This window comes from Zea mays, chromosome 10 (assembly GCF_902167145.1).
Source record: "Zea mays cultivar B73 chromosome 10, Zm-B73-REFERENCE-NAM-5.0, whole genome shotgun sequence".
Taxonomy (NCBI): domain Eukaryota; kingdom Viridiplantae; phylum Streptophyta; class Magnoliopsida; order Poales; family Poaceae; genus Zea; species Zea mays.
This window is the reverse complement of record NC_050105.1, coordinates 10,038,976-10,054,796: the sequence shown is the minus strand read 5'-3', so window position 1 is coordinate 10,054,796 and position 15,821 is coordinate 10,038,976. Positions and strand designations below refer to the sequence as shown.

General features: G+C 48.8%; 2 protein-coding genes across 2 annotated transcripts; both read left to right on the top strand.

Moving 5' to 3' along the window:
* Nucleotides 1–505: 505 nt before the first annotated feature.
* On the top strand, nt 506–4,954 carry LOC103640839 (calcium-dependent protein kinase 28). The gene is made up of 7 exons (XM_008664303.4): nt 506–1,737; nt 2,209–2,352; nt 2,467–2,619; nt 2,719–2,834; nt 3,787–3,954; nt 4,076–4,300; nt 4,406–4,954. The coding sequence occupies exons 1-7, from the start codon at nt 1,128–1,130 to the stop codon at nt 4,535–4,537; spliced, it is 1,548 nt and encodes a 515-aa protein (XP_008662525.1). The 5' UTR covers nt 506–1,127; the 3' UTR covers nt 4,538–4,954.
* Nucleotides 4,955–6,003: 1,049 nt separating this feature from the next.
* Nucleotides 6,004–7,890, top strand: LOC100273196 (uncharacterized). The gene is made up of 3 exons (NM_001147640.1): nt 6,004–6,312; nt 6,439–6,909; nt 6,988–7,890. The coding sequence occupies exons 1-3, from the start codon at nt 6,166–6,168 to the stop codon at nt 7,534–7,536; spliced, it is 1,167 nt and encodes a 388-aa protein (NP_001141112.1). The 5' UTR covers nt 6,004–6,165; the 3' UTR covers nt 7,537–7,890.
* Nucleotides 7,891–15,821: the final 7,931 nt, after the last annotated feature.

Below are 15,821 nucleotides of genomic sequence, written 5' to 3'. Positions count from 1 at the left end.
AAGTTTCTATCTAAACATATTTTCTCCTAAAATAGAACAACAGATGAGAGTCTCTAAATCTATCCGCCCGCCAATTTTATCGTCGACACAACCTGCACGCCACTCTTTATTTCGTGCCTTTTTTATCATTAGAATAAATTAAAAAAAAGAACAGCCACCTAACCTCAATCTCTCGCTGTTCTAACCTAAGCTAGAAGAGGTTACAAATATTTTTTTTTGTTTGGATCCCTGTGTACTTCTACGAGTTGCTTTGTTGCATCATGATTTTCAAGTGTACATCTACACCGGAAAGGATTTGTTTATGTTCTCACTCATTTGAAAAAAGTGATCTAATATTATTTAATACGGGTTAGCAACCTAACAACAGGGGACAATTGGAAAGTAAAGGTTTTTTTTACTCTCAATATCTGTTTACCGGCTTTCTAAACATAATATTTAGGGCTAGTTTGGATTATTGACGGAATTTTTATTGAAAATTATTGGAAAGAGAAAGAGCAGGGAAGTTTCCGACCACGTTGTCTTCCTTGGTTCCTCCTGTGTCCTGTCTTCTTCCCCTTCCCGCTCTCCGCCTCTCGCCAAGGAGGCGAAGACGATAACCACCGACATGCCCTAGCGATGTTCCCATTTGCAGACCCAATCCAAGCCCCAAGCAACCACCAAACCTGGCCGATGAGACTTCCATCCTCGCATGGAGGAAAAATCCAATCTTCGCATGTGACCTCTTTTTAAATCGCCACAAGAATCGATCAATCAATCCAAAAGGGAACAGAAAAACAGAGCAACCCCATTGCTTAGTGTTTTCGCCTTGCCGTTGGTTCTCTTCTCCGTTCCTCGGCACGCGTAGGCCTATTTAAACCTCCGCTAAAGCTCCTTTGTCGCGCCCAATTCGGCAGCCATTTCCCAGATTCCCCATTGGCGAGGGTTCCCCGCGCTGAGATCCGATCTTTTCAGTTGTTCGGTTTCAATCGGTGTAAATTCATCCGGAAAGTAACATAGAACCGCCCCCGGAGTTGTAAAAGGTTTCCATTTCTGATTGGTTGTCGAGCCTGGCCACGTTTTGCCGAAGAAAGGCAGGACGCCCGTTCGGTTACGGTTCTTGATCCGGTGAGGGACCGCCGCCGAAGGCAATGCAGCCGGACCCGCAAGGTTCGGGCAGGGGGAAGGCGGGCGGCGCCAATGCGCACGCGCGGCTGCCGCCGCCGGTGACGGCGGCGTCGGCTGGGCGGCCGGCGTCGGTGCTGCCGCATAAGACGGACAACGTGCGCGACCACTACCGCATCGGGAAGAAGCTGGGGCAGGGGCAGTTCGGCACCACGTACCAGTGCGTGGGCAAGGCGGACGGCGCCGAGTACGCGTGCAAGTCCATCCCCAAGCGCAAGCTGCTGTGCCGCGAGGACTACGAGGACGTGTGGCGCGAGATCCAGATCATGCACCATCTCTCCGAGCACCCCAACGTCGTCCGCATCCGCGGCGCCTACGAGGACGCGCTCTTCGTCCACCTCGTCATGGAGCTCTGCGCCGGCGGCGAGCTCTTCGACCGCATCGTCGCCAAGGGCCACTACACAGAGCGCGCCGCCGCGCAGCTCACCAGGACGATTGTTGGGGTGGTGCAGGGGTGCCACTCGCTCGGCGTCATGCATCGAGACCTCAAGCCGGAGAATTTCCTCTTCGCGAGCACTGCCGAGGATGCCCCGCTCAAGACCACTGATTTTGGGCTCTCCGTGTTCTACAAGCCTGGTGCGTAACTATGCGATGTTTGTGCTGTTTGGTTTGAATTTTTGTGCTGTATAATGTTGCTATGCGGATGTGGTCCCTCATGCCGTAGTGATATGTGGGGCAAACGGCTAGCATTGCGTTTGGTAAGGGGTAGTGTTCTTATTAGTTGTTTTGGTACATCAGAAAACCTATTAAGTATTAGTGTCATTTGCATAGCATCTCATTTTGCTAGCATAAAAAAAATCTATCACAGACATTGAAACTATAATAACATCTATTACTTAATCCTCGTTAATAGTAATAAGGTTTTCAAGGTTGATGGCAAGAACTGCCTTTTCTTGTACACATTTAATACACTTTGTGTTAAATGTCAGCTGTTATTAACGTACTGCATAGTGATTAATGAAGTCTTCAGTCGATTCAGTGTTCTCTTCTGCTTGCTTAAGTTATTAATAAAACACACACTGAAAGCTATACCTTTCCATTCTCTAGGTGATAAATTTGCTGACGTTGTTGGGAGCCCCTATTATGTTGCCCCTGAGGTGCTTCAAAAATGTTATGGCCCAGAAGCTGATGTATGGAGTGCTGGAGTGATTTTGTACATTTTGCTATGTGGTGTACCCCCATTCTGGGCAGGTAAGCTGTTTATTATTCCACCCAATGAATTGCTAGGTTGAGATCCATTTCTGTTTACCATTGTTGGCATGTTTACATGTGTACCTTTTTCCCTATTTCCCCCCCTCCCTTCAGAGAGTGAAGCAGGGATATTCAGGCAGATTTTGCGAGGAAAACTTGATTTGGAATCTGAACCATGGCCAAGTATCTCTGATAGTGCTAAGGATCTAGTCCGTAAGATGCTAATCCGGGATCCTAGGAAGAGATTGACTGCTCATGAGGTTCTATGTAAGTTTTCTGCCTTCATGGCTTCCCTCCCTCTCTGTCTTAGATTTCATATTCATGCTTGCGCTCCTGTACCATTTTTATTGACACTCATTATGCCAGGCCATCCATGGATTGTTGATGATGCTGTTGCACCTGATAAGCCTATTGATTCTGCTGTTTTGTCAAGGCTGAAAAACTTTTCTGCAATGAACAAGCTCAAGAAGATGGCATTGAGGGTATGATCTTTTTATCCCATTTTTCATACGTAATTATGTTGCAAATGAGATTTAATTTTTTTTAGTGGCGATGCTAGGTATATGCTTCATTTCTATTATGCCATTCCCATACAAACTATTACTAGTCTTGTATTAACTTTGTATGTAACTTCTCCTTTCTCTTTCCCCTTGTTTTCCATGTCAACTAGGTTTTTTGTGAACTTAACTTTCATTCTATATTCATATTACTCCCCATTATTTTTCCAGAGAAGCCAGTTTATACACATCTGCTTAAAAACCAAAACTTTGGAAGCCAGGCTATTTAACCTCATATTGTTGTTTTGTATGGCAGTTCTGCCACACTAATCATCCATGTCCTACTATTAACAAAAGGCTATCCTGCATGTCACCTACACCTCCTTTTCATAATTCAAGAAACCTTTTTCTTTCCAAAAGAACAGTCCTCCCATACCCAACCCTGCTGTCTCCAATCCCTTCAGATGCACTACGGCCAGATCTGGAATCTGGATGCCAGCCACAGTACTCTATGACTACTGATCAGCAAAAGCTATTGAATCCATGATTGAAGACCACCTAACGGTAGCAGCAGGATGCCATAAATAGTAGCAATGGTAACTTTCAAAACAGTGGTTTGAAGAATGCTTTGAAGATAGAGGTTCAGAAGGATGTGTTATCCTTTTCTTCTTTCTTTGAAGAGAAGAGATTTTTTTTTTTTGCGTTTGCTTAATTGTCTGACACAATACTAGAGCAAGTAATGCTCAGGTTTCCACTATGGGTTATGCAATGTTGTTTGCTTGAACTCTAGGTTGACTAGTTTCTCACATAAAATTATAAAAAGCATGTCATGAGGTTGCAAAAATGCTTGATAAATGATAAGAAACGATGGCATGTGTGCAACATGCATTGACCATGGAAATTGATTTTTTCAGAGGCATGTCTTTGATTCGTGCAGGTGATTGCTGAAAGTCTATCTGAGGAGGAGATTGGTGGTTTAAAGGAGATGTTCAAAATGATCGATACTGACAACAGTGGGACGATAACTTATGATGAACTGAAGGATGGTCTGAAAAAGGTGGGCTCAGATCTGATGGAACCTGAAATCCAGGCTTTAATGGATGCAGTAAGTGCTACTATTATATCAAGTGTTGTATTGTCCATATGAATTAGTTGTACTGGTACTGGATCATCCTTCGATTCTGCAAATCGTTGAGATTGTAATCTGGGCTTGGCCTCTGTATCAGGCTGATATTGACAACAGCGGAACCATTGACTATGGAGAGTTCTTAGCGGCTACGTTGCACATGAATAAACTGGAGAGGGAGGAAAGCTTGGTGTCGGCATTCGCATTCTTCGATAAGGATGGGAGTGGCTTCATAACAATCGATGAGCTCTCGCAAGCATGCGGACAGTTCGGCCTTTCTGATGTTCATCTTGAGGACATGATCAAAGATGTGGACCAGAACAATGTTAGTCATCTTCATCCTTCTTGTTTTTTCGTCTCCATCTCTGTACTTCTCTGTTGTCTCATCTTCATCTAATTGGGTGCTGTCAAATTGTACATGGTTTTCCAGGATGGACAGATTGATTATAGTGAATTTGCTGCCATGATGAGAAAGGGCAACACTGGTGGAGCAGGGAGGCGAACCATGAGGAACAGCTTGCATGTGAATCTTGGTGAACTCTTGAAGCCTGCCGAGACCTAGTTTTTTTACCAGAGGATTCTGCTTTCCAGATGCTCCCATCTGAAGTTTAGCGTGCATCGTCAGCTTTCACGGATTGATTAGACTTGATCCCAGTACCAGTGCCACGAAAAAAGCGGTTATTTTTTTTTCAGTGGTACTAGTATTTAGTGGAAAGAGCATTCTGTGGCACCCAGTGACAAATCCTAGGTGCTGAAGCTGACATGTTATGCTACTACGGAGTCCCGTTGTCTTGTCACGATTGTTGTTGATGATTTCAGGTTTGTACCATTACTGATTTTTGTTGTCAGTGTAAAAATGTGCTGGTGCCCCATAAGGTAGGCACCTAGGTCTGTGTTTGAAGCATCGACAGATTTGTAAACATGTTCCTATGAACCTATTTCTGATTGATAATTTGTCAAAACTCATCATTTGTCTTCATCCTTGCCTGCTTGCGTTCACGTGACAAAGTACGTGTATGTCTTCGGCCTTTGCTGTGTATGTTTCGCATTGCTTAGATGTGGTGAAAGAACATCAGAAGATGCATTGATGGCGTGCTTAAACCAGTGATGTGCTCCAGGTGTTCCTGCAGTCTGCAGAGATATTTACTCTTGTAGTCTTGTTGACAGCACAGTTGTATGTGATTTCTTGGATGTAATGTAAACCAAATGAAAGATAGGAACAGTTCGTCCTCTTCCGTATACGAAGGTCACTGTATCATTTGTCGTGGCACAAGATGATCTGCAGGCAGGACTGCAACATGGTTTCTTGGACTGTCCTGAATGCCCGTTCTTGTTCTTTAGTTGAGCCAGAGCAGCAGCCTGGTGTCGGTGCCTGAGACCTGACGAAGCACACGGCAAACAAACAAGTCGCAGCAGCTAGCAGGGGCGTTGCCATCGCCACAAGCCCCCAAGAGACCCGCCGAGGAAAAGAAAAAAAAACTACGGCCGCCGTTGCCAAGCCGAGCGTGCGAACCGATCCACGGATGGGAGATCAGAGATCACCCACCGCAGGCGGGCGGCAGTGGCTGGCGAGGTGCGTCCACAGAACCTGCTGCAGGTCCCTGTCCGTCCCGGCGACCCCTTTTCTAGGCGAGCAACTCCCCATGGCAGAGCTGCACGCAGCAGGGCCCGTCGTTGGTTGCAGCTTTAACCCTTTTTGTTTTAACCATACAATGCAGAGTCGCAGAGGTGAAACAGGACGGAAATTACAGAAAAGATGGTGGTGTGCCAGCAGCCCCAGCATGAAGAAGATCAGGACAAAAGAAAAGCTTGTGATTGGTGACAGCAACAGGATTGGATTGGAGCCAAGCTAGGCAGTGAGAGGCAGGCAGCAAGACGCGTCAGCCACTGAAATCCAGAGGGCAACCTCGGCCTCACAACTCATATCCCCTTGTGCTGTTGCGCGCCGTGGTTAGCCAGGTGTGCTGCAGGCCTCCTCCTTGTTTATATATGGGAGATGCTCTCACCCTCTAAGGTAAGGAAGGAGAAGAAGACGAGTGTCAAGTGAACCTGAAACTTGCGGTGTCACTGGCTGGTAGCCTGAGTGTGAGTGAGTGATCGAGCTAGCTGAGCTCCGATCCTCGCTAGCTAGGATACCGCCATACCACAAGTCTTCTTCACAAGTTTAGGAGTGACAGCAACAAGAGATCGATGGCCTCTGCCACCGTGCTCAAGTCCTCCTTCCTTCCCAAGAAGTCCGAATGGGGCGCCACCAGGCAGGCCGCCGCGCCCAGGCCGCCCACCGTCTCCATGGTCGTCCGCGCCTCCGCCTACGCCGATGAGCTCGTGAAGACCGCGGTACGTACTATACGCTCCATCGATCGTACTTAGGTTAATCTCTTCATCTTCCTCCTCCGGCTGTCGAACTCAAGTGTGCGTGTGTGCATGCTGTGTATACGTACGTACGTACGTATGTGTGGACAGAAAACGATCGCGTCGCCGGGGCGGGGCATCCTGGCGATGGACGAGTCGAACGCGACGTGCGGGAAGCGGCTGGCGTCCATCGGGCTGGAGAACACGGAGGCCAACCGGCAGGCGTACCGCACGCTGCTGGTCACGGCGCCGGGCCTGGGCCAGTACATCTCCGGCGCCATCCTCTTCGAGGAGACGCTGTACCAGTCCGCCGTCGACGGCCGCAAGATCGTGGACATCCTGGCGGAGCAGGGCATCGTGCCGGGGATCAAGGTGGACAAGGGCCTTGTCCCGCTCGCCGGCTCCAACAACGAGTCGTGGTGCCAGGGCCTGGACGGCCTGGCGTCCCGCGAGGCCGCCTACTACCAGCAGGGCGCGCGGTTCGCCAAGTGGCGCACCGTCGTCAGCATCCCTAACGGCCCCTCCGAGCTCGCCGTCAAGGAGGCCGCGTGGGGGCTCGCACGCTACGCCGCCATCTCACAGGTTGGTTGGTTTATTTGGTTTCTACTCCTGCCATTATTATTGGCTGCAACCTGCATGCCATGACCTTCATGCATGCAGGACAACGGGCTTGTGCCGATCGTGGAGCCGGAGATCCTGCTGGACGGCGAGCACGGCATCGAGCGCACGTTCGAGGTGGCGCAGAAGGTGTGGGCCGAAACCTTCTACGCCATGGCGGAGAACAACGTCATGTTCGAGGGCATCCTGCTGAAGCCGTCCATGGTGACGCCCGGCGCGGAGGCCAAGGACAGGGCCACCCCGGAGCAGGTGGCCGCGTACACCCTCAAGCTCCTCCACCGCCGGATCCCCCCCTCCGTGCCCGGGATCATGTTCCTCTCCGGCGGGCAGTCGGAGGTGGAGGCGACGCAGAACCTCAACGCCATGAACCAGGGGCCCAACCCGTGGCACGTGTCCTTCTCCTACGCGCGGGCGCTGCAGAACACCTGCCTCAAGACCTGGGGCGGCCAGCCGGACAAGGTCAAGGCGGCGCAGGACGCGCTGCTGCTGCGCGCCAAGGCCAACTCCCTGGCGCAGCTCGGCAAGTACACCTCCGACGGCGAGGCCGCCGAGGCCAAGGAGGGAATGTTCGTCAAGAACTACAGCTACTAATTAATCGCCCGGCCATCACCCGGGATACCGCCGCCCCTCCGAGAGATACGTGTGTACTGATCATGGTTAAGCACGTACTCCGATCCATTCCCATCCCATGAAGCCATGATAATGATGATATGATCCATGGACCATGCATGGTGCTCTGGTCGATGCCGTACGTGTGTCCCTGATACAATACTATTTTAGTACTGATGCTAGTCATCATATATATCGATCGAGCTCGCCACTGCGAAGTCTGAGATAATGCATGTATGCTTGACGGCGAGATCTGAGGAAAAATAATTTCTATATATGCATGTTTCGAGATGGCTCTCCCTTAATTAATTATTACATACCGTGTGTTACTAGCTTAGCTTTTGCCTGGCTGCCGGCTATATATATATACTTGTTTGCCTCTCATCTGTACAACGACGAACGCTTCAACTTTCAGCAGATGACATGGATAAAATTTATTTTATGAAACCTATATGCATCGGAAACACATGACACGATTACTACACGTACTAGTCCTAATTCCTAGCCAGTTTTTAGTTTTCCTCCTCACTGCCACATGATTGTATGTTATTTGTATACTCCATTCGTCCTAAAATACAATACCCAAGCGATTTTCAGAGAAAATTAAGGATCCTGGCAACAAAAAAAATATCTTACAACTAATTTGGACAGAGGGAGTGGTTCAGGTGTTAGTTTTCTTAGTGTTTTCTAGATGACGCCAAGTTTAAAGGAATCTTAGTATTTCTTGCCATAAAGACGAGATTAAGGACATAGAATACCTTAGGGATGAAAGTGATAATCCGAACTGTTAGAACAAATTTAATATTTTAAAATAGATATGTATAAAATTTGATGTTGATCTTTTTGAAAGGGAATTAGGCTTACACCTAGTTCCTAATTAATTTTGGTGGTTGAATTGACCAACACAAATCTTTGGACTAACTAGTTTGCTCTAGTGTATAAGTTATACAGGTGCCAAAGGTTCACACTTAGCCAATAAAAAGACCAAGTATTGGGTTTGACAAAAGAGCAAAGGAACAACCGAAGGCACCTCTGGTCTGGCGCACCGGGCTGTCCGGTGTGCCACCGGACATGTCCGGTGCACCAAAGGACTCTGAATTCAAACTCGTCACCTTCGGGAAATTCCAGAGGCGACTCCGCTATAATTCACCGGACTGTCCGGTGTACACCGGACTGTCCGGTGTACACCGGACATGTCCGGTGCTTCAAGGAAGAGCGGCCTCCGGAACTCGCCAGCCTCGGTAATTCATTCCAGCTGCTCCGCTAAAATTCACCGGACTGTTCGGTGTACACCGGACTGTCCGGTGTAACAGCGGGGCAACGGCTATTTCGGCGCCAACGGCTACCTGCGACGCATTAAATGCGCGCGCTGCGCGCGCAGAGGACAGGCACGCCCATACTGGCGCACCGGACAATCTACAGTGCATGTCCGGTGCGCCACCAGACATCCAGGCGGGCCCAGAAGTCAGAGCTCCAACGGTCGGAACCCAACGGCATTGGTGACGTGGCTGTCGCACCGGACATGTCCGGTGTGCACCGGACTGTCTGGTGCGCCATCGAACAGACAGCCTCACCAAACGGCTAGTTTGGTGGTTGGGGCTATAAATACCCCCAACCACCCACCATTCATGGTATCCAAGTTTTCTACTTCTCAACTACTTACAAGAGCTCTAGTATTCAATTCTAGACACACCAAAGAGATCAAATCCTCTCCAAATTCTACACAACGCCCTAGTGATTAGAGAGAGAGATTTGCTTGTGTTCTTTCGAGCTCTTGCGCTTGGATTGCTTTCTTCTTTCTTTGATTCTTCATTGCGATCAAACTCACTTGTAATTGACGCAAGAGACACCAATCTTGTGGTGGTCCTTGTGGGAACTTTGTGTTCCAAGTGATTGAGAAGAGAAAGCTCACTCGATCCGAGGGACCGTTTGAGAGAGGGTAAGGGTTGAAAGAGACCCGGCCTTTGTGGCCTCCTCAACGGGGAGTAGGTTTGCGAGAACCGAACCTCGGTAAAACAAATCCGCGTGTCACACTTCTTATTCGCTTGCGATTTGTTTTGCACCCTCTCTCGCGGACTCGATTATATTTCTAATGCTAACCCGGCTTGTAGTTGTGATTATTTTTGAGAATTTCAGTTTCGCCCTATTCACCCCCCTCTAGGCGACTTTCAATTGGTATCAGAGCCCGGTGCTTCATTAGAGCCTAAGCGCTCGAAGTGATGTCGGGAGATCACACCAAGAGGGAGATGGAGACCGACGACAAGCCCACTACAAGCCAAGGGAGCACTTCATCGGAAGAGTCCCGCACCAAGAGGAAGGAGAAGAAGAAGGACTCCTCCAAACAGAAGGAGAAAAGATCTTCCTCACACCACAAAGAGAAGAAGGAAAAATCTTCTTCCCACAAGTCGCATCGGAAAGGCGACAAGCACAAGAGGATGAGGAAGGTGGTCTACTACGAGACTGACACTTCATCAACATCGACCTCCGACTCCGATGCGCCGTCCGTAACTTCTAAGCGCCAAGAGCGCAAGAAGTTTAGTAAGATCCCCTTACACCCTCGTACATCTAGACCTACTCCATTACTTTCCGTTCCATTAGGCAAACCGCCAACTTTTGATGGCGAAGATTATGCTAGGTGGAGTGATTTAATGAAATTTCATCTAACCTCACTCCACAAAAGTATATGGAATGTTGTTGAGTTTGGAGCACAGGTACCATCCGTAGGGGATGAAGACTATGATACGGACGAAGTGGCCCAAATCGAGCACTTCAACTCCCAAGCCACAACCATACTCCTCGCCTCTCTAAGCAAGGAGGAATACAACAAGGTGCAAGGGTTGAAGAATGCAAAGGAAATTTGGGACCTTCTCAAGACCGCACACGAGGGTGATGAACTCACCAAGATCACCAAGCGGGAAACGATCAAGGGGGAGCTCGGTCGCTTTCGTCTTCGCCAAGGGGAAGAGCCACAAGATATGTACAACCGGCTCAAAACCTTGGTGAACCAAGTGCGCAACCTCGGGAGTAAGAAGTGGGACGACCACGAGGTGGTTAAGGTTATTCTAAGATCTCTTATTTTCCTTAACCCCACTCAAGTTCAATTAATTCGTGGTAATTCTAGATACACACTAATGACTCCCGAGGAAGTTATCAGGAATTTTGTGAGCTTTGAATGTATGATTAAAGGCTCAAAGAAGATCAATGAGCTTGACGAACCCTCCACGTCCGAAGCTCAACCGGTGGCGTTCAAGGCGACGGAGGAGAAGAAGGAGGAGTCTACACCGAGTAGACAACCAATTGATGCCTCCAAGCTCGACAATAAGGAGATGGCTTTAATCATCAAAAGCTTTCGCCAAATCCTCAAGCACCGGAGGGGAAGGACTACAAACCCCGCTCCAAGAAAGTGTGCTACAAATGTGGTAAGCCCGATCATTTTATTGCAAAATGTCCTATGTCTAGTGACAGTGACAGGGGCGACGACAAGAAGGGAAAGAGGAAAGAAAAGAAGAAGTACTACAAGAAGAAGGGCGGTGATGCCCATGTTTGCCGGGAGTGGGACTCCGACGAGAGCTCCACCGAGTCCTCCTCCGACGAGGACGCCGCCAACATCGCCGTCACCAAGGGACTCCTCTTCCCCAACGTCGGCCATAAGTGCCTCATGGCAAAGGATGGCAAAAGGAAGAAGGTTAAATCTAAATCCTCCACTAAATATGAATCCTCTAGTGATGATAATGCTAGTGATGAGGAAAATAATTTGCGTACCCTTTTTGCCGACCTAAACATGCAACAAAAGGAAAAATTAAATGAATTGATTAGTGCTATTCATGAGAAGGATGATCTCTTGGACTCTCAAGAGGACTTCCTTATTAAGAAAAACAAAAAGCATGTTAAGGTAAAAAATGCTTATGCTCTACAAGTTGAAAAATGTGAAAAATTGTCTAGTGAGCTAAGCACTTGCCATGAGACTATAGACAACCTTAGAAATGAAAATGCTAGATTAATTGCTAAGGTTGATTCTCATGTTTGTGATGCTTCAATTCCCAATCTTAGAAATGATAATGATGATTTGCTTGCTAAGATTAAGGAATTGAATGATTCCCTTGCTAGCCTTAGGACTGAAAATAAAAAATTAATTGCTAAGACTAAAGATTTTGATGTTTGCAATGTTACTATTTCTAATCTTAGAAATGAGAATGATATACTACATGCTAAGGTTGTGGAATTAAAATCTTGCAAACCCTCTACATCTACCGTTGAGCACACTTCTATTTGTACTAGATGTAGAGATATTGATATCAATGCTATTCATGATCACATGGCTTTAATTAAACAACAAAATGATCATATAGCAATATTAGATGCTAAAATTGCCGAGCATAACTTAGAAAATGAAAAGTTTAAATTTGCTAGAAGTATGCTCTATAATGGGAGACGCCCTGGCATCAAGGATGGCATTGGCTTCCAAAGGGGAGACAATGTCAAACTTAATGCCCCTCCTAAAAACTTGTCTAACCTTGTTAAGGGCAAGGCTCCCATGCCTCAGGATAACGAGGGTTACATTTTGTACCCTGCCGGTTATCCCGAGAGCAAAATTAAGAAAATTCATTCTAGGAAGTCTCACTCTGGCCCTAATCATGCTTTTATGTATAAGGGTGAGACATCTAGCTCTAGGCAACCAACCCGTGCCAAGTTGCCTAGAAAGAAAACTCCTAATGCATCAAATGATCATGCTATTTCATTTAAAACTTTTGATGCATCTTATGTTTTAACTAACAAATCCGGCAAGATAGTTGCCAAGTTTGTTGGGGGCAAACACAAGGGCTCCAAAACTTGTGTTTGGGTACCCAAAGTTCTTGTTTCTAATGCCAAAGGACCCAAAACCGTTTGGGTACCTAAAATCAAGAACTAAAATTGTTTTGTAGGTTTATGCATCCGGGGGCTCAAGTTGGATACTCGACAGCGGGTGCACAAACCACATGACAGGGGAGAAGAAGATGTTCTCCTCATATGAGAAAAACCAAGATCCCCAACGAGCTATCACATTCGGGGATGGAAATCAAGGTTTGGTCAAAGGATTGGGTAAAATTGCTATATCACCTGACCATACTATTTCCAATGTTTTTCTTGTAGACTCTTTAGATTACAATTTGCTTTCTGTTTCGCAACTTTGTCAAATGGGCTACAACTGTCTATTTACTGATGTAGGTGTCACTGTCTTTAGAAGAAGTGATGATTCAATAGCATTTAAGTGAGTGTTAGAGGGTCAGCTATACTTGGTAGATTTTGATAGAGCTGAACTCGACACTTGCTTAATTGCTAAGACTAACTTGGGTTGGCTCTGGCACCGCCGACTAGCCCATGTTGGAATGAAGAATCTTCATAAGCTTCTAAAGGGAGAACACATTTTAGGACTAACCAATGTTCATTTTGAGAAAGACAGGATTTGTAGCGCATGCCAAGCCGGGAAGCAAGTTGGCACTCATCATCCACACAAGAACATCATGACTAGTGACAGGCCACTGGAGCTCCTACACATGGACCTATTCGGCCCGATCGCTTACATAAGCATCGACGGGAGTAAGTACTGTCTAGTTATTGTGGATGATTATTCTCGCTTCACTTGGGTGTTCTTTTTGCAGGAAAAATCTCATACCCAAGAGACCTTAAAGGGATTCTTGAGATAGGCTCAAAATGAGTTCGGCTTAAGGATCAAGAAAATTAGAAGCGACAACGGGACGAAGTTCAAGAACTCACAAATAGAAGGCTTCCTTGAGGAGGAGGGCATCAAGCATGAGTTCTCTTCTCCCTACACTCCACAACAAAATGGTGTAGTGGAGAGGAAGAATCGAACTCTATTGGACATGGCAAGAACCATGCTTGATGAGTACAAGACACCGCAGCCGCATGTTGGCGATGACAGGGGCGTTGATGAGCGGTAGTATACCAGCCCCTGCCATGTTTTCGAGGTAGTCAGATGCCCCGAAGGAGATAGTGGTGCTCCTCCACCGCTGATGTGGAGCAGCCTTCGGGACCCTTGGGACCGCCGAAAGGACCTCTCGGCGCAGGGACTTGACGTTCCTGCGAGAGGTGAGCTTTTAGCTCCCGCCGTACATCACGTACAGCTTCTTGCGATGGTCGTTGTCGTCACCAGAGTCAGAGTCTCCAGTGAAAACGTCCTTGAGGACCCCCTCAGGTGACTGATACCCGAGGTCCCGTTCTCCCGTGGTCGCGTCACCTTCGTCGACCTTCTCCTTGCTAGGTCAGCGACGAGGCGGCGAGCCATCCTTGGAAGCCTTCTCGCGCCGCTCGCTGATGCGCTTCGCGAGCTTGATGATCTCGCGGCATTCCGAGGCGCTGTGGTGACTGTTGGGATGCACAGGGCATGACCCACTGTTGGCCCCCTATGGTCGTGGGTGCTTGCCGCGCTCGTTCCGGCCCCCAGTCGCAGCTGCGACGATCGGAGCAGCAGACTGCGGCCTCTCGTGGCCGCGGTTTTTCTTCTTCTTGTTGTTGCTGCCCTGGGTGACGGCTCCCGAGCCACCCGTCTGGGTAACTCCGGTCTGTGGTGCTAAGTGCCATGCACGACCCTCGGCAGCTCTAGCACATTTGTCGGCCAGAGCGAAGAGCATGGTGACGGTTTCCACGTCATGCGTCGCTAGCTTCTCTAACATCTTCTCATCACGCACCCCCTGTCGGAAAGCAGTGATAATGGAGGCATCGGAGATACGAGGTATAGTCCCTCGTACCTTGGTGAAGCGAGCAATGAAAGCCTGGAGGGTCTCCCCGGGTTCTTGCCTTACGGCATGGAGATGAGCCTCCACGCTATGCTGTTGATAAGCACTAGCAAAGTTCACTGTGAACCGTGCACAGAGCTCCTCCCAGGAGTAGACGGATCCCGGGGTCAGGTTCATGAGCCAGATCCGGGCCGGGCCGGTCAAGGCTACATGGAAGTAACTCGCCATTACGACAGTGTTTCCACCGGCTGTCGTAATGGCGGTGACGTAGACCTGCAAGAATTCCGACGGGTTTGACGTACCGTCATACTTCTCCGGTAGGTGCGGCCAGAACTTGGGCAGCCAAGTCGCCGCGTGGAGGTGATCCGCTAGCGCGGCACAGCCCACGCCGACCAATGGGACACCCATGTGGATTCGGGCACCCCTTGGAGTTTATGGCGCAAGCGGAGCGAAGTCCTGGTCGAGGTTGTGACCCTCGAAGTTTAGCCAGCGCTCACGCGCCCTCTCCAAAGAGACTCGTGCGTCCTCGCCCGCACGCCTATGGTTGAGTTCTGCCCACAGGTCACCAGGCCTCTCTAGAGAGATTGGAACATCCTCACCCGCACGCCTACGGTTGAGCCCTGCCCGCAGGTCCTCAGTCGGTGCGGCCTTCACTGAGGGTGAGCGCACTGACGCCGATGCCTCATGTTGACGCCGAAATGACCGAGGCCTGGGTCTGGCCGAGCCAGAATGCGCCATGCCGAGGAGACGGTCGACATCGTCATGTCACTGCTTCATGGCCCCCGGCGAGGCCGTGGAACTTGGAGGGTGGCATAACAACTCCCTGGTTGCAGACAACGCCCCAGGAGCAGCCCTTGACAGAGCCCAGGATGTCTGCGCACGCGTGTGCTGCTGTGGAGCGCACACAGCAGCAGCACCAGGTGCAGGGCAGTTGGAGCCCCATGGCATAGAAGATGCAACCTCTTCCTCCATTGGAAAGTCCTTGGGAACGAAGTCACGATGCTCGACGATTTGAACCATCGTGTCGAGCAAGGAAACAGGGAAAAACCTAATGCCAAAGCCCCTACCTGGCGCGCCAAATGTCGGAGAGAAAATCCTCCGCCCGGGTGGCGGAACGCACCCGCCCTAATCCTAAGATGAGGAGGGGGCTTAAGCGTTTTGCCTGTCTATTGGAAGATGGATGAACACACGAGGACATGAGGGTTTAGAGTGTTTCAGTCCGTCGGAGCGTAATACCTTACCTCCACTGTGTGTATGCTATATTGAGTATGAGTATGAGCTTATGTCTGTGTGCTTGAGAGCCTGTCCTTGTAACGTTGTGTGCCTTCGCTTTTATTGTCTAAGGGAAGGCACATACAAGAATGCTGAGCCCCGACATGCGGGCCCAGGAGCATAACAGAAGGAATACATTATGTGAGTAATTAATGCTAGTAATGCCTGAGCAATCACCAGGAGTCTTGATGACCATAGTCCATGCAGCATTGATAGCCGAAATGTACGAGTAATGGTAAATAATAGCACGGCCCACGTATC

Coding starts and splice junctions, on each gene's coding strand:
- LOC103640839 (XM_008664303.4), top strand. CDS start 1,128: ATGCAGCCGGACCCGCAAGGTTCGGGCAGGGGGAAGGCGGGCGGCGCC. Junction 2,620..2,718: donor GACTGCTCATGAGGTTCTAT/GTAAGTTTTCTG, acceptor TCATTATGCCAG/GCCATCCATGGATTGTTGAT. Junction 3,955..4,075: donor TCCAGGCTTTAATGGATGCA/GTAAGTGCTACT, acceptor CCTCTGTATCAG/GCTGATATTGACAACAGCGG.
- LOC100273196 (NM_001147640.1), top strand. CDS start 6,166: ATGGCCTCTGCCACCGTGCTCAAGTCCTCCTTCCTTCCCAAGAAGTCC. Junction 6,313..6,438: donor ATGAGCTCGTGAAGACCGCG/GTACGTACTATA, acceptor ATGTGTGGACAG/AAAACGATCGCGTCGCCGGG. Junction 6,910..6,987: donor GCTACGCCGCCATCTCACAG/GTTGGTTGGTTT, acceptor TCATGCATGCAG/GACAACGGGCTTGTGCCGAT.